At 37.9% G+C, this 18,826-nt stretch overlaps 1 protein-coding gene across 4 annotated transcripts in view; it reads right to left on the reverse strand.

Annotated features, from left to right (window-relative positions):
* LOC126091949 (synaptotagmin 1-like) overlaps positions 1-18,826 on the reverse strand; it is a 1,108,877-nt gene that overhangs the window by 77,735 nt on the left and 1,012,316 nt on the right. For all 4 annotated transcript variants that reach the window (XM_049907282.1, XM_049907285.1, XM_049907284.1 and 1 more), the window contains 2 exons: positions 13,136-13,330; positions 2,455-2,631 (listed from right to left, as the gene is read on the reverse strand). In XM_049907282.1, coding sequence (XP_049763239.1) covers positions 2,455-2,631; positions 13,136-13,330 — 372 coding nt within the window. The remainder of the gene's footprint in view (positions 1-2,454; positions 2,632-13,135; positions 13,331-18,826) is intronic.

Consider the following 18,826-nt stretch of genomic DNA (forward strand, 5'->3'; position numbering starts at 1 on the left):
GATAATACATTCATGGAAGGTTGCATTAAGCAGATCTTCCAATGGGTGGGTGACATGAGGTGTTGCCTCTCCTTGCATGAAAACAGCAGTTTCCACTCAGTTGTGTTCTTCCAAATTAGGAATCACATGCTGTACAGGGAGGACCTGATAATGTGCAGACGTCACAGTACATCTAAAAGGCCCTCTGGGCATATTTTCCTCAAAGAAGAACACTCCGAGAATAAAGATGCTTGTGAAACCATACAATACAGTCACATATGGTAAGTGCAATGGCTCAAATTTGGCAGTACTGTGTATCCGTGCATTCACTGCATCCTGTAGTGTAAAATGTGCCTCGTCACTCCATAAAATACTGCCTAGCCACATCATTAACTTTGATCTGTGCCAGAAACTGAAGAACAAATTCAGAATGTTGCTGTGGATCAAGATGCTCCAGTTGTGCACTGCCTTAATCTTGTACAGGTAACAGCATTAAAATAGACTGCAAAACTTTTCATACTGTTGACAATGGGATGCACAATTCTTGTGACACTGCATGAGCATTAGCACTACCCGGAGGAAGTGCTGCATGGCTAGTTACAGCAACAGCAATGTCATCAGTAACCTCCACTGGGATAGGACACCTTCCTCTTCCATGTGTCACACCAAGCTCACCTGTGTTTTCGAATTTCATTATCATTTTCTTTAAACCATTTAATAACATTGGGCCCTCTACTCAGACCTTTCAGTCAGTGATACTCTCTCAATGCAACACTGTAATTGCTGCCATTCACACAAATTAGTTTCTTTAACAGTGCACTCTCTCTCTTTTGACTTGTCATACTGTTCACTCACATTATGACTCGTCAGTGTGGATGTCATACAGTCATACACACATATACAGTACCAATTTTCACCAGGCAGCCACACTAGAACTGACTTTTTTTCCAGCATGCATCAATTCCGCATTAATGCATTAGCATTTCTACCACGTTTCGCTGCCATTCGATAATTACAACCCATACTGGACCTCTGTGAGTAGCTGCCCAATAATTGCAGTCACCCAGTATGTATCAGCTGTAGGGAAATATTGCACACACCTACACGACACTTTTGAATTTGGTGATTCTACACTGTTTTTAACAAACTGTTTCTAGTATAATATAAGAAAAGAAACCACATTAATCTTGAGGTATTTATCAATTTTCAGCCCAGAGAAAACCAAAAGGGACTCAATTAGAGATGGTATTTGTTCTTGTTCGAGATGTTCATGCACTCTCAAGAAAATGCCATCAGTGCTACATCATCTGAATATATGTGTGGAACAAGTTCACAACTCACAGCAGGACCAATTTGACAATATGTACAATTTTAGAAGATTTACTTTTATTGCAGAAATCCTTTAAAAGACTACTAAAGATATTATTCACATGATTCCAATAATATTAAATTAATAAAACACTATAATTGATGTCATCTCCATCATCTGTTAAATGTTGTTAACTCTTTCACTTTTTATACATTTGCACTGCAAATGCAATTGCTGAACATTTACGGACAATAACAACTGGAAAATTTGCACACAAGTAAATAAATTTACTTTTGGATAAACCAGAGTAGCTTGAAACCATGGAATCCACTGTTCACAACACATTCAATTTCATGATAAAAACTATTTTTTCCCCTACAGTCAAAGTTCATACAGATCCATTAGCATAAAAGAGACAACTGCAGTGCAAACAATTGTCAGAAAAAATAGTCAGTCTGGCAGGCAGTCTTTCGTCTAAAACTGCTCAGAAGCTGCACCAAGAACTTCATACTGAAGAAATTCTTGGTGTAATTGAGACACTAAACTTGTCTTCTAATCTATGGATTAAACACTGATCCAGTGCCAAAATAACATATTTCAGCATCCACACAATCATATCTATGTTTTGTTTGGGAGAAAGTGAACTTAGCTGAGACAGGGAAGATTTATCCCAACCAGTGTAACTTGTTTCCTTTGTCTGAAAGCTTTAGAACAATGAAGATAAATATGTTTTGATAATGTATCGAAAGATTTTGTATTCAAATGATTCAAAGAAGCTGTAGAAGAAAGAACTGTATTTTGCAGACAAAGGTTGCTACTTTGGAGAAAAATTTTCTATCATAGATGAGACAAACTTGGAGAGAGTTGTAATAATGCAGAGAAGTTATGCAGTATAACCAGCACACAACAATGGATGTCAGCATGAATCCTATGGGAGAATACATTAAACCAACACAAACTAACTCGGGAAGTGTTGTCTGAAAGACACTCATTTATTTAGATCATCAGATTAAAAAGACACTGAATTCATTGCCCAAATGTAGCACTCTTGCTAAAAATTGACTGTGCAAGGAGTGTGTAGAGTCCATTTGAATTTATCCACCCAGAAAGACATGCGTTTTAAAGCAGTTGGGATATTTGGAAATGACTAAGAGGAAATTACCTACCTGTCCACCTTCACCCTCAACACTTTGCAACTCACGCCACTCTTCAATTGTTTGTGCCAAATCAACTTGGCACAATGGGACTTTTACCTCACCAATCTGATCATGCTTTGAGAATCGATCAAAATCAAAAATAGCAAAAACCAGTGTTTTATTCATTGCTTCAGCATATGGCACACCCTGTAAAATACAATAAAAATTGTTTTCATTCAAACTCATTTGATTTTTGAATACATTTTATCTAATGATATAACAGTTGTGGAAAAATTTTCAGTAAAACTACACAATGTGCATATAATAGTTTGCTGTTATAATTGTACAAGTAAAAAAAATGACAGAACATGCTAATTACTTGATTTTATATAAATTAAAAAAGGACATAAAGTTCCATAACAAAACTTATGCCAAATACAGCTAGGAAAAAAAATCTCAATTTAACATAATGAATTGTAGTGATAAAAGGTAAGTCATGTGTCAAAACATGAAGTATTTACAAACTTCCAGACTTCTTTTCCTTTGTGAAGTAACTTAACAGTTTTGGACTTATCTTGGTCTCTCAAGGTTCTGTATGTGGTACAGTCCACAAATAACCTCTGTATACTCATTTTAAACTTGTCAGCAGGTCCTATGACTTTATCTCTGAACTTCCCATCTCTGTATACTCAGAGACTCAACTCCTGAGTCTCCACCACTGCCCATTTAACTGTAAACTCATTGCTAGAGTCTAGTCAGGTACAAGTGGACTCAACTAGCATAAAAAGGAGAGCGAGTACATGAATTTGTAAGTATAACCGTGGACTCACACCATTGCTGTTACAATAGCAACTGTTGGACATGTGATCGGATCCAATCGGATCATGCAAAAGCTGTTGTGTTTCTATCTTCAGAGTTTTCAAGGAGCTTTCATTATTTCTCCATAAATTCTTTTTCTATCTCCATTCCAACTTGCCCTTGGTCCTGTGGTGATTCATTCTGTGGCAGTACTTTTGTTGAGTTTCAGCTGACAATGTCTGATGGACTCATAAGATTCTTTCTAAATCACTTTTGATCTGATGGATGCAGCATATGTTTGTGTATGTGCATGCATATGTGTGTGTGTGTGTGTGTGTGTGTGTGTGTGTGTGTGTGTGTGTGTGTGTGGAGATATACAGGGTGTTCAAAAAGAAGTGTCAAATACTTTGAAAGGTGGTAGTACTCATCAAAACAAAACAAACAATAAGTCTCATGGGTATGGGAAGGCATACTTTCTGATATAAGTCCAATAAACATGGGACTGGAAATGCGTACTTTCAGTGAAAAGTGTGTACAGGAAGTGTCCGACATGGTGTCCGTTCATGAAAATGCACTTCTCTGCGTCTGGTGGAAAGAATAACAAACTCTTTGAATTATACCCTGTTGTTGTTGTAATTGCTGGCACTCATTGAAGATGCAACCCTGTAGTGTCTCCACATCATTGATTGGTATGGCATAGACCAATTCCTTCAAGTGTCATCATACTCAAAATTCTAGGGGTTCACATCTGGGGAACAAGCAGGCCAAGGTGTGGGGCCCCCGACCAATCCAACGGTCCTGAAATGTATACAACAGATGTTTGCACACATTGTGACAAACGTGTGCTGGTGTGCCATCATGCATGAATCACATTTTTATTCATTGTTGCAATGGCACAGCCTCCAGAAATATAGGCAATACATTAATGAGAAAGTCCAGGTAATGCATGCTAGTTAACCTTTCTGGTAGCATGTATGGCCCAATTAATCTATTGCCAAGTATGCCTGCCCATACATTGATTGAGAATTGCGTTGATGCCCTCTTTCCGAATTGCTCGGTGGTTTACATCTGTCGATACATACTGGTTGTCGAAATTCACAACATCTTCTCTTGTGAACCCTGCATCATCGGTAAATAAAATCTTGGATGTGAACAGTGGTTCTCCAGCACACTTCTGCAACAGCCATTTACAGAACTGCCACCTGCCATGATGATCCTGTGGCCTTATGGCCTGAATGCACTGTAGATGATATGCTAACTGTAGTTGTTCATGACATACTCCCCCCCTCCCCAGATAAAACAGTGAAACACGCTTTTTGCTGCTGATAATCATTACACACTTATTTCAGGGGTCTCTACCACTGAACATGAGACACGCTTCTTCTACTGTCAGTCTTCTGAGGTGAAAGGGTACCTGTGTCCCTCAGACACTGGAAAATCTTACCAAACAGATTATCAGAGGACACTCTGTGCTGTGGATATTTTTCAGTGTAGCGGGCACAGGCTCGTAGGCTACGTCCATTTGCTAAACCGTAGCAGAATATTGTATCCGCCATTTCAGTTGTCAAGTAGTAGAATTCCATTGCTAACAAATGGTGGAAGAGAGAAAACGTAAATGTACTACACCATTTGTACATAGAGACAGCTTAATAGCAGTAAATGCATAAGTGAATCCGCATTTGGAAGAAGGTAAAATACTACAATTTGTACCCATGGTTGACAGTACTGTACAAGAAGGCACACAAACAAGATGAAACCTAATGTAGCCTAAAAAAAAAACTCGAATGACACAACTGACTGCAGACTACCTAATGTTAGGTAGAGAACTGTGAGTAAGACACCATAATAGCCTGCTGACACATTTGACAGGGCATTGATTCAACAACTATACTAATATCCACAAGCAAGTGACACGTGTCCTTCCTATAAACACTTGTTTACCTCAGAAAGCTGTTTCCGGACCCATATTTATTGGATTTATTTTTCTTGTTTTGATGAGTACAACCACCTCTGAAAGTATTCTACATTTTTTGGACACCCTGGATATAAGGACTATCCCAGCAGGTATCAGACCTGACGTATAGAAAACAGTTGTTGCTTCAAACAAATTCTATGGTAGAAAGTACCAACATTATAAAATTAGGTTTGAAGTTTGAAAAGGCTATGTTGTTTAGTATGTGTGAGAGATCTCAGTGAATAAGAAAAATATATAAAACTAATCACTGTTATGTTATAAAGTACTTTCAATTGAAAGTTCTTTGTCACAAACTCTGGGGCAGTCTGCTCCTTCATTTACAATAGTAAAATGTTGGATGGCAAACTTTAAGCAAGGTCATATGACCTGCCTATAAGAATATCTCAGTGGTCAACCAAATGATGTGACCATGCCAGAAATTGTGAGAAAAATCCGAAAAATGGCAGACGTCATAGACATTTCAAAAAGTGTTGTACACCACTTACTGTCTGAAAATTTGGACATGAGAGAGCTGTGTGCAAGATGGGTCCCAAATTTACTTGCAGAGGAACAACAGCAGCAATGTGAGGGTTTTCCAGTTGAGTGTTTGGCAAGTTTTGCTCCATTAAAGCTGAGTTTTAGCTTTGATGCATATCCATAGATGAAACTTTGCATGTCAGATGAAGTAACAGTCAAAATAGCGGACTGACAGGGCAGAATCGGCTCCAAAGGAGGTGAAGACAGACAAGGTGATGGTGGCAGTGTCTTGGATGCACATGGGATAACTTTCATTGATTATTTTCAGGAAGACAAGCAATCAATGGTGAATATTATGTAAACTTATCACAGAGTTTGAGTGACAGACTGAAGAAAAAATGGTCACATTTAGAGAAAAAGAAAGTTTTGTTTCTTCATGACACTGCACCAGTCCATACATTCATTATCGCCATGATAAAAATCAATGAGGTAAAGTTTGAACTGCTTCCTCATGCACAACATGCTCCAGATTTACCCTCTTTTGATTATATTCTGTTTACAAATTTGAAAAAGCTTGCCAAGAAACTTCAACAGAAGAACACGTTCTTTGTGTGAACAATGAACAAGATTCACTGAGAAATCCCCAGCTGTGGAAAGCAGAACAATTCTAAGTTACATTCCACAATTATTTTTTGAGGAAGAGTGATAATCCAGAGTGCATCCAGTTTGTGGTCATTCTGAAGCTATCACTTGGTCTGCAATATATTTGTTTTATGTTTATTTGTTTCATGATTTAAATATAAATGTGCATGTTATTTGAAAGCTGAGAAGGCTTATAATGATAACCATGTTTGGTATAAGTGTGCAGAGGGGCTCACATCCAAAAATGTCATATACTAAAGGGACAAATAAGTGAAGTAAAAATGACGAAGAGGGTAGAAACTGAAGAGGGACTCATCCAAAAATGTACTATACTACAGGAGCAAACATGTAAAATAGTGTATTTATTGTATCAAAAGGAACATTTGCTATAGAAATCTATAAAATTATGAGGAAGAATTACTGGCAAGTATTTTCCTTGGGGAAGTAAGACATCTTTATTCCTCTCATCCTCAAAACAGGTGATACCCTCTCATGCAGTGGGTCTGAGTGACCTGCCCTTCCTTTTGATCCTTCCCGAATCTATCCCTCTCTCCTTCACAATGAAGAAACTATTAGTTCCAAAAGCCAGGTCATAAAATCAATGAAGACAGTGTCAGAAGAATGAATGAAAGTAAAAGATGATTATTTATATGAAACTGAACTGTTGGGTAGTTGTGATGTAGTGACTTATGGCTGTGATATGTTTATATATGTAAACATATTTCCACTCAGCAACTGGAAGGTAACTTCCCACCACAGTGACTTTTGAAAGATCTCTCTTAGCCTTTGGTTTTGGGTCATTTTTCCCTTTCTGTTGAAATTTTTCAGAGATGCCAACTTTTAAGAAGGCCAAGTAGTAATGTACTGGATAGTACAGGCAGAGGACATGGGAGGGGGGGGGGGGGGGGTTGCATGGGTGGTAGTGGTAGGATACTTTAATGCATCACTAAATCAGACATTGCTGAAAAACCAATGCACCACTGAAACAAATGCAGTATATTCAAAGATTGCTATGTACAGAGGAAAGAGAACTGTGCAAGATATACTGCATCATACCTGGTTATTCATTATCATGAGTGAAGTCATACACCAGTTATGGTATTTGGTGTAGTCAAAATTCTATGAGGTGCAGAAAAGGACAAGTATACCAACTGTTCACAAAAAATGTGACAGAAATATTGTTGAAAATTCAAATTGTAAAGAATGATTTTCTCTTGTGCACCCTTTTAAGTGCTTTATGTACCTATGTTATATACCTATAAAACAACAAAAAATAATAGAAATGGTAATTTTTGCCATGTAATTTATGAAGTCATAATTATTGGAGGAAATTTCTAATTATTACAATGTTTGCATCTCTTCCTTTTTACAACCTTTCCTGGTCCTTATTTTCTCTTTTTCTCTCTTGTTAAAGGATGTGCCTGAAAGCGTTAGATGATGCTATCAACTATATCTAACATATTTCTGGCAAGTAGTGTTTATTCATTTTTGCTTGGTCATAAAGAAATTTCAAATATTTGACTGCATAAAACATATTTAGGAAGTAGGGAAACTCAAAAAATGTGTATCTCAAAACTTGCATGAAAGATTGCTCTGAACTGCAGGCAGCAGGCTGTATGGTCTCCCATAACACTAGAACAGCAAAAGGTGTCAAAGGACACCTTTAAACTTTTATTTATGCAGTAATGAATCCTGTTTTTAACATTTTTCTATCAAACTTTTTGACCATTCTTCATTTCTTATACTTTTGACAATAGTGCAACACAATTAACAAAATTTTCTTGATTTCATGGAAATTTCATGAAGTTGAAGTTGACCTAGTGAAGCGAAGATGATCAAATGATGTTAACTCATTTTTAGAATATTGTTGTTTTCACAATTAGAAAGATACTGGTTAACATCTTGATTTGATCAACATTTGCTTGCTCAAATCATGAGAGGTGTATTGTCAGAAGGATTTTCACAGTGTACACTGAAACATAGCTTTTCAGCTGTATTTTGTGTGTTCCTGTTGTCACTCACTTTATCAGTTAGAGAGGATCTGTAACAGGCTTTTGCAATTATGTTGCAACAGTGTGATCTTAGTAATGATTAGCCTTTGCATAGTCTGGGAAACTCAAATATTAAATAAGAAAGTGACTTTTCAGATTCAAGTGGTGATTATCTACCACAGTCAATTGATGATGAGGATAACAAGAGTGAGGAGGAGTTTTATCATAAGATGTCTCCCCATCTCATTTCTTTCCACAACATCATCAGGAGTTAACTGGCACAATAGTGAAGATGGCAGTTAGAGATGGAACGGAATGTGAGATCTCTAACACACCACTGCCAGGACGGGAGGGTGCTTTGAACATCCTGAACATCAGAGAGGGGGCCCACTGCATATCGCTGCCAAATAATATATGACTGTCAGTAGTGCCTTCCAACTTATTTTTGATGAATCAGTGCAGCATTTCATAAAAAACACACAGAATCAAATGCTTGGAATAAAATAAGAAACTGCACTTGGATCGTATGCTGGATGAATTGAAGACAATGAATGGTATAATTTACATCAAAGGTGCTTTTCATGCTAGAGGTTATAAAACCTTTGATTTCATTCTTGGAGAGCTAATTTTACTCTGTCATCAAGTTTGCTCTTACTTCTTAAATATGGAACAAGTTAATACAAAATCATCTGCACTGTTAGAACTGATGGGCAGTTACTTCCAAGTAAATTAAGGTGCAGGTTTACCCAGCTTATACCAAACAAATCTGACAAATATGGATTCAAGTTTTGGACAGCTGCATAAATGGCATCCTAGTACATTTGCAATTCACTCCCATACCTTGGTGAGGAGGTAGGTGAACCAGACCACCAGCCATTGGGAGAGTACATCATTCCGTCTCATGAAGATATTTCTAAACCAAGGACAGAATGTGACAACAACAACTTCTTCACATCTCTTCAGCTTGCCAAGAAACTTCAACAGAAGAAAACGTTCTTTGTGGGAACAACGAACAAGATTCACTAAGAAATCCCCAGCTGTGGGAAGAAGAACAATTTTAAGTTACATTCCGCCATCATTTTTTGAGGAAGGGTGATAATTCAGAGTGTATCTTGCCCATGCACCAAGGGAAGAAGAATAAGAATGTCATTATTTGCATCACATTATATCCTGAAGTAGCAATGACCAAAGAAGGATAGAACAAACCAGAAACTGTTACCTTCTATAATGTCACGAAGTGTGGTGTGGATGTTGTTGATCAAATTATTTGGAAATATTAAAATGGTTACTTAAATGAAATGAGTGATCTATGTCTTTTACAATATCCTAGATATGGCAGCAATAAATTTGTGGAATATTTTCATCAAATAACCAAAAATAGCCTGAAGAGTAAAGCATTCATTCTTCAGTTGGTAAATAAACTCATAAATGGGAAACAACAAAGAGTGAGACAGGAGCTTTAAAAGAGCCAGTGGAATACAGAAATACAGGGAGTGCATAAAGAAAGATACTCTGCATGAATAGTTACCTGTTCCCTATGAAATATGATCGAAATCCCATAACATCATACACACACACACACACACACACACACACACACACACACACACACATCCAACCGACATATACAAACACAAGCAGACATATATAAAGGCAAAGAGTTTGGGCCTTTGCCTTTACATATGTCTGCTTGTGTTTGTATGTTGGATGGATATGTGTGTGTGTGTGTGTGTGTATGTGAGTGTATACCTGTCCCTTTTTCCCCCTAAGGTAAGTCTTTCTGCTCCCGGGATTGGAATGACTCCTTACCCTCTCCCGTAAAGCCCACATCCTTTCATCTTTCCCTCACCTTCCCTCTTTCCTGATGAAGCAACCATGGGTTGCGAAAGCTTGAAATTTGTGTGTGTGTTTGTGTGTTTTTTATTGTGTCTATCTACCAGCGCTTTCTTGTTTGGTAAGTCACAGCATCTTTTTTTAATATATTTTTCCCATGTGGAATGTTTCTTTCTATTATATTCATATCATTAATTCCACCAAATGCAGTACACGTCAGTATGCAAATAATCTACATAGAAACACAATCTTATGAGTGCATGTGAAACTGTCTGATTAATTAAAACCCTTAAACATACTTTAAATACAGGGAATTTTTTGGAAACAGTTTAGTAACTTCCGTAACATTTCCAGTAATTTCATAAAGCAGGGTCAAAGCTATGCCTTGGTGGGAGCATTAAAAGAAGCAATTAACATGGACTAGCGTTAAAAATAACAGTGTTAACGGCTTGAAATGGCATGAAAAATGTCATGCTGGGAGTAGTCCACTTTCACCCTCTTCACCATGCCCACTGGCCCGGAAGTGTCCAGAGTTTAATTACTCTATCCAAAGTTCAAGTTCTCAACATAAAGCAAATATAAAAATTTCTATTTTATTTTTATGTGTTTATGACTGGGAGAAGTGATGTGTGCTGTCTAATGAATACTGCTCAGTTTCTAAACTACAATGTCTAAGGCAATTAAAAAATTATTATGGTGTTAAAAATTTGTAATTCTCATGGTGATGACAATTTTTCCATTAGCATATGGAGAATAGTTGACCAAGAACTGGATAGATATGTACCTAATAGAACAGTTCATAATAGGAGACACGCTCTATGATATACATTACTTGTAAAGAAACTTCTAATGTAACAGTGACTACGGCACAATAAATGTAAAATAAAGCTTAGGGACAGCTAGAGATACACTGAATAAAATGCTGAGTTTGTCGCTCACTCATCCATCATACACTGGAGACCACTCAAAGAAAAACCCATGCCTAATTATAAGAAGGAATCATTTCATACCCAATACAAGATGGGTAGCAGAAATGATCCACAAACTATTGTCCATGTCACTGACATCCATCTGTCATAGAATCTTGAAACACATTCTGAGCTTAGAGATAATGAAGTACATTCCAAAGAACGATCTCTACAACAAGCAGTATGAATTCTGAAAACTTTGTTAACCTGAAATCCGGCTGGTACTTTTCTCACATTACACCCTGAAAGCCATTGATCTCGACAATCAGGTGAATACAGTATTTCTCAAGTAGCAAAAAGCATTTGACTCAGTAACACACCATCATTCATTGATGAAAGTATGGTCATATTGGGTATCAAGTCAAATTTCTGACGTTATATGAGATTCCTTGGTAGGATGGAGGCAACATATTATCTTGCTTGGAGAATCATTGACATATGTATAGAAGTGAAAATGGAATGCCAACAGTACAATGGCAGAAGGACTGACAGCTTTATTTAACCTTACTATTTCTTTAATTTTTTGTGTAGCTGCATTCACATTTGGATTGATAATGTCTAATTTCATGTGTACTTTTTGATATTCAAATCGTTACTTCTGTTAAAAGTACACTAGTAGTCAAAATGTATAATACAAAATACTGATGTATATAAACAGTTTTCTAGAATCCTGCAAGTGCAAATCACAGTGGTTCATTACAATTGTTATAACATACCTGAGTTGTTCGCATATGGTTGATGAAATAATTTCGTAGTATAACATTAAAAATGTAAATACTGTAAAATTATTTCATTAATTATAACTTCATACATGCTATGAAATTGTTTCATTAATCACATGAAAATGACGCAAGTATGTTATAACCACTGTATGAAGCCACTGTCATTTGTACATAAAAAATGTTAGAAAACTGTTCATATACTTTAACATTTTGTGTTATGCATTATCTGAATTTCTATGGCCCCTCTGTACATCCTAGAATAGTAATGATTAGATCTTGATAAAACTAAAATACCAGATAAGTGAATTTGGTGGTTCCCTTGTCCCAGTGCATGTTCTGCTACTGCTGATTTATCTGTACTGCACACATGGCAATTGATCTTGTGTTCTTAAGGCATGTGTTAATGCTTCTTTCTGTAGTTCATACGTACACATGACCACAAATACAAGGGTTTTTATACACTCCTGCTGGATACACTTTCTTAGGATGTACAGATGGGGCATAGAAATACAGGAGCACGAAAACAACTTTAACAGCATAGAACTGTAATCAGACAATTTCTTGACCTTAGCACAAAATAAAACAAACACTGCCGAATCTTCCCCACTACAATCTCAATAAAACACTTCAGCATGACACTCCGATCTTAGGCAGCAGTTTGACGACGTAATGAACTGACCACTGTGTGGATGCACATAAACGAGCTTAATATGCTGAGCTTGTTTGAGACTGTAACTGCTTTGAAAGTTTTAAAGCCTCTGCTGACGTCTTCAGTATTGGAAGACAAAATATTCGGCAGAGAATTATGACTTGGACCATGGCCTAATGCCCATGAAACAAAAATTGCCTACATTGAAAATAATGGCTGTCAAAGCCAGCATTCTATGCACTTTTTAAATTGGAGTTTAAGCTGGCTACCTTAAAGAGGTTTTGGAATTGGTTAATTTTATGATCACCCATTTCAACTTTCTAATCTCTAAAAGAAATGTCTTTCTTTTCATTCTTATCACATAATGCACTTCTGAACAAATATAAGTTGTGCAAGGTGTCTATTTGTAACACATTTACTGTTTCCTTCCATCTGCTGCAATCCACTGACATAGGCCGCCAGTAGGAAAATATAGTGTTGTGGATACTGCCAAGATTTGAATACACCAGCTGATATGCAAGCAATGTAAATGACAAGTACTACCATACTCATTGCTGACAATAGCACAACAGCATAGTTTATTTCATTCAAATTTTTGTCTCTGGTGACACTTAAAGTGTACTGGAAAGTCATTCAATACTAAAATAGTTATCTCTATGTACAATCATGAGACAAACCTTAAATGTGAACGTTTCATTGAAGACAGGACTCAGTGTTTTCCGATGCACTTTTGTTTCAAACTTCTTTTTTTTATCAGGTAGTAGATAGACTTTCACATAGGGATCTGATGTTCCTCCCATGTCAAGTGCAGGTAGATCCTCTGCCTGGATTACAGTTACAGCCAAGCTATTTGAATTGAAGTCATACTCAAGCTGCAAAATGGTAATTATTATTTTATTATTATGATTTAGACACTTCTAAGATTATTATTTAATAAGAATTATCAATTAGCATGCTGCAATGGTAATTATTGTACACACACATTTGTGGAGAAACTTCACAGTATTACATATTCTGCAACTTTAATTTAGTATTTAAAAATGGCAACTTGGTTTTGGAAGGAATCTAAACTTGCATGTGTGAGGAAACAATCTACATACCTAACATTATGTAGGTGTTGGTGATTCTCTGCATATTTAAAAAAAAATACTACCCTGGAATGCTACAGCCAAACTATATCCTTTGCCAGTGCTTTGAATATATTTTATCATCTTCTGAAATGAGGAATGTTCTCACCAAAATTCTTCCTGTTCTTTCCAAAATGATATTGTACCGCCTACCCAACTTAATAAATGTACTGATACATCCTTATGGCACCTTGTCTCCAAGTCCTTGCCACATCAATCATATCTATGTGAAATTGTGAAATTGCTAGTTTCAGGACTTGCCAGTGTGTTTATTCAAATCCTGCCATTAGTACTCCTTTTTCTATTAGAGGCAACCTGCTATACCAGCCATTTTGTATGTCAATGTTTCTGCAGCCATCGTATGGTTTCTTATGCAAGTGTAAAGACCAGCCACCGAAAGCGCAACTTTTAAATTTGGTCAAAAACAAACTTGACCATCAGGCTTCAGAGAGCACTGCTCAGTTCACCACAGTCAACTTTACGACTGCTTTACAATAGGTGCCACCTGTATCTTTCATGTTGTGAATTGCATAGATGGAAACCATCAATCATACAAATCGCTTGGCCTTGCCCTCCATTTGTCCCTACTTTCTGCCTACCCCTTCCTTAGCTCATTTCTAACCTCCCTCTTCTTTCTCACCATCATTTTACTTCAATCCAAATTCACTTTATTTGTATCTTCCAAGACCTACTTGGACACTCTCTTATACTATGTATCTTCTACACATCTAAAGGTAACTTTTATGGTCTCCTCTATCCTGCAATCATATGTGTATTATACCACAACCCCACTGATGGAGAAGGAACTACTAACTACTACTGTCATTCTCTCTCATCCACCCCACCCCTTCTTTCCACAGACACACACCCATCTTGATTTCTACATTCTGCCCCTGCGCTGTACCATGTGGTGCTGTCTTTATCTCTGGAATTGTAACATTTAGAATTTAATCATCTAGCAGACTGAAGCTAATGCATGACGATACCATGGAAAAGAGCTATACTCATTCTTTATTGACATAATAGAGTATGGATTATCTTTTATTATGTAATTCAATTTGAAAAGTATTTCAGTTTTATTGGCAACATGTTGATTTCCAGCGACTTTCATCTTTTAGCAGAACATTAGTAACAATCTAAATACCTTTTATTTTTATTGGTGCTGGCTGGTTTTAGTTATTCATAACCATCATCTTACCAAAATCGATTTGAGTTGGTGATGGCTACCTTTTCGTAGTACAAAACTGTTCTGAACACTGGCTCCTCATGTGGTCTGAGTAAATTAATTTTGGCCTTATGATGGTTGTGATGACCAAAACCAGTCATAATTAACAACATTAAAGGAACTGTAATTTAGACTGTTGCTATTTGTTCTTATTTTAGTTTTACATACTTTCGTTCATGTTAAGAGTCACAAGTTTTTTTGTTTTTCTTAATTTATACTGTAAGTTGTATAGGCATTTGTAATGGTAGTTTACAATATTTGAGTTGATTTACTTACTTCAGTTTTTTGTTTAATAATAACTAAACATTTATGTTAACACACTTCGAACATCAGTATTTCTAAATCCTCATAACTGTTTTCTGTTGATCAGAATTATGCTTCAAATTTAGTATAATAAATACACAATGTCTAGAAGTAATCTTCCATGCAGTAAATCCAGAACATCCTAGAATTCTTAATACAATATATGCTGTGTGATACCCTTGAAATAATATATAGCAGTATTTGCAATTTTCATGAACAATTGGTTTGGATTCCCACCACATGTTTTCAATCACATGTCTCATTGTTTTGTATGATCTCATAGGATTCTTCCATAATACAAGTATTAATAATCCAATAATACTCATGTAATCAAATAAACTGATTTTATTCAGATTGTTACAAAACTACATCATGACAAAAGAAAGTAAACAAGGAACTGTCAAAAAGTAAAACAAGCAACAAACATAACATCGGCACAGTTTGATCAGTAGATCAAAGAACAATATAAACACTTTTAATATTTATCCACAGATGATGCCTCCTGTAATCTTATTCTTTCTTTATGACTTGTCAAAATATTTTGCTTGTTTAACAATTTCTTGTGGATATTTTCTTTCCCATTTTACTCCACAATTTGTTTTCTCTTCTAGTCCATTTACTTTGTGTCCCAAATAACAAGGCATTCATCTGTGATACTGCTATGTGTACTCATGAGACACTATCCTATGTCAGCTTATTTATGGGCCGTCTGGAAGAATCCTTCCTCTCCAGTCAATAGATATAACCCCTTATCAGTACTCATAGTATGGAAAACTTTTGCTCTTACCTCCATAACATCAACATCTACTCCCAAAATCTACTTCAGCTTGTCCTTCTCAACTCAACGAGCCAACTTCCTACATTTTCTGTGCCACGCCCTCCTCTGAAACCAGTACTTCTGTTAACCAGCCACTGACCAGCACTCCTCTGATCACCCAATATCATCCTGGCGATTGAAATGCTAAACCACAATCTACATCAGTGCTTCAACTACCTCTCATTGTGCCCTGAGATGACACCCTACCCACATCACCCAAAGTTGTGTTCTGGGAACCACCCAACCTATGGAATATCCTTGTCCATCGATATTCCAATCCTGCTCCCAGTCCTTCACCCCTTAGGTCATTCCTTTGAGATTGATGCAGATGCAATACCTGTCCCATAGATCACTCACCACCTCCTACTGCCGTCCAGTCACAGGCATTTCCTATCCTATAACAGGCAGGGACATCAGTGAAAGCAGCCATGTTATACAAGGACCAGTCACATTAATGTGATGTCAGAGTTTGACTTCAATGTGCAATAACCACTCACAGATGACAGGTGGCAGCACTAGCAGGGAGAGTATATAAAGCGTGTTGGGGGATGTGGTAAACAGCACAGTCGCTGTTGTAATGCGGAAGCAGAGTGATTTATCTGACATCCAAAAGTGCATGATCACTGGTTTGTGGGCCAACAGCCAAAGCTTTTATGAAATAGCTAAGTCTGTAAACAGTTCATGTGCTGCTGTGGTTAAAGTATACCATGCATGGCAAGATGGCACTATCCAAGACCAGCACCAAGGCAACTGTGGGGCACCATGGGCCATAGATGACAAGGGTAAATGACAGCTGCGGAGATGTATACGGGTGAACAGACATGCAACTGTTGAGCAACGGGCCACCTAAATGAACCCTGAAGCTATCAACAGTGTCTCTCAACAATCATTCAGAGAAATTTGCTGTGTACAGGTCTCTGTAGCAGCATGGCACCGAGTTCAGGCACCCATGCTGTTCATCAGGGATGAAGGTTGGAATTTGCATGCCAATACCACCCAAGTGAACCAAGAGTTTGCATGCCAATACCACCCAAGTGAACCAAGAGTGTCTCCTTGATAACCATTCAGCGAACGTTGCTGTGTATGGGTGTATGGGCCACTGCAGCAAGGCATCTGGTTCATGCAACGATTCTGTTCATCAGCAATAATGGCTGCAATTTGCATGCCAAGACCGCAACTGGATGTCCATGGAATGGCAACATGTGGCCTTTCCAGATGAATCACATTTTATATTCCATTAGACACATGGCAAACACACTGCAACAGTGCTCAGAAAGTTTCAGGCCGGAGGAGGGAGTGTTATGGTCTATGAAATGTTTTGTAGCATTCCTTTGGTGATATCATCATTCTGGAAGGCACAATGTATCGTTCATATCCTTACAGATAATGTTCACTCCTACATGCAGTTTGTTTTTACTCAGCCTGACGGAATCTACCTGAGGACAAAGCAACAAGTTACACAGCTTGCAGTATATGCATGTGGTTCAAAGAGTACCAGCATAAGTTTGCCACATTCCCCTGGTCACCAAACTACCCAGATTTAAGCCCAATTGAGAACCTGCGTGACAACATCAGTCAGGCCGTTCGTGCCATGGATTCTCAACCGAGAAACCTACAGCAGTGCGCCACAGCACTGGAGCTGGAATGGCTCCACATCCCTGTCAATACCTTCCAGAACGTGACCAATTTTTTTCCTGCACGTCAAGCAGCGGTCCATTCTGCAAAAGGTGGTTATTCAGGTTATTCAGGCTTTTGATTGGTGCAGTTACTGCAGAGCATTCAATGTGCATGACAAGTAACTAACTGTCTACTTGCATGAATGACCACTGCCAAACTCTGGCAAACAGCAAACATGACCATTGAGGTGCCAAACATGCAGCACGCCACAACACAAATGACTTCAGCAGCTTTTTCACTATGCAAGCCATTTGGTTACTCCCTTCCAGCACTAATTTCTCTGAACTATGAAGGTGGGAATTGTATCATCTGCATTTTCTGTGCTATCGCAATCTCCATGGCCTAAAACCCCACTAACCTGTTTCCCATGCCTCACTTTTCATATTTCCTTCTCTCCTCTGTCCACACCACTCCTTCTCCATCCAGATCACGTATTGCCTTCTCCCACTACTCTTCCTCCCCCCCTCCTCTCACCCATGTAGGCATTCTCTCTCTCTCTCTCTCTCTCTCTCTCTCTCTCTCTCTCTCTCTCTCTCTCACTCACTCTCAGTCCTTTCTCCCCCATCTGTCTCTCCTTCCCCTCTTCAGTCCCCTTCTGTACCCCTCTCCCCTCTCCCTTTCTCTCTTCCCTTCCTGTCTCCCTTTCAATTCCATCTCCTCTCCTTTGTGCCTCTCCATTCACCCCCTTCGTTTTCTATGCTGTCAGAGCTCTGAACTTCTTTCTTGTTGTGTAGCTGTTTCATCATCTATGGACAAACTTGCCTCAAATTATCCCATTACACCCTCCCTGCCTTCTGTGTCCTTCCCTAGCTCCTCTCCTCCTCCATCTCCCCAGGCAACTGCTACCAATAAGCAACAGTCAGTCTCACCATAGCCATGGGTGTGTGCATTTGGGTGTTTGTGTGGTTCTGTGTGAACATCCACTAAAGAAAGAGCAAATATACTCTGGGGCTAGTAAAAATAGTTTCCTGCTGCATGCTACACATCAGTCAGCTGTGGGTGAGTGGTTGCCTTTCCTTTATTTTACATACTATTTCAATTTTCTTATTTATCCCACGAACAGTGAACTGTGAGCTGTGTGAGCTAAAGACCAAGTTTCCACCACTATTTTGTAATGTGCCTTGTTACCTCAAGTTATCTTGTAAGCATCTCTGTTTTAATTTGTACAGTTTGTGCATTATATGTTTCAGACACTTACAGGGTGAGGAAAAAAGGAGTT

This window comes from Schistocerca cancellata, chromosome 7, assembly GCF_023864275.1.
Source record: "Schistocerca cancellata isolate TAMUIC-IGC-003103 chromosome 7, iqSchCanc2.1, whole genome shotgun sequence".
NCBI lineage: Eukaryota > Metazoa > Arthropoda > Insecta > Orthoptera > Acrididae > Schistocerca > Schistocerca cancellata.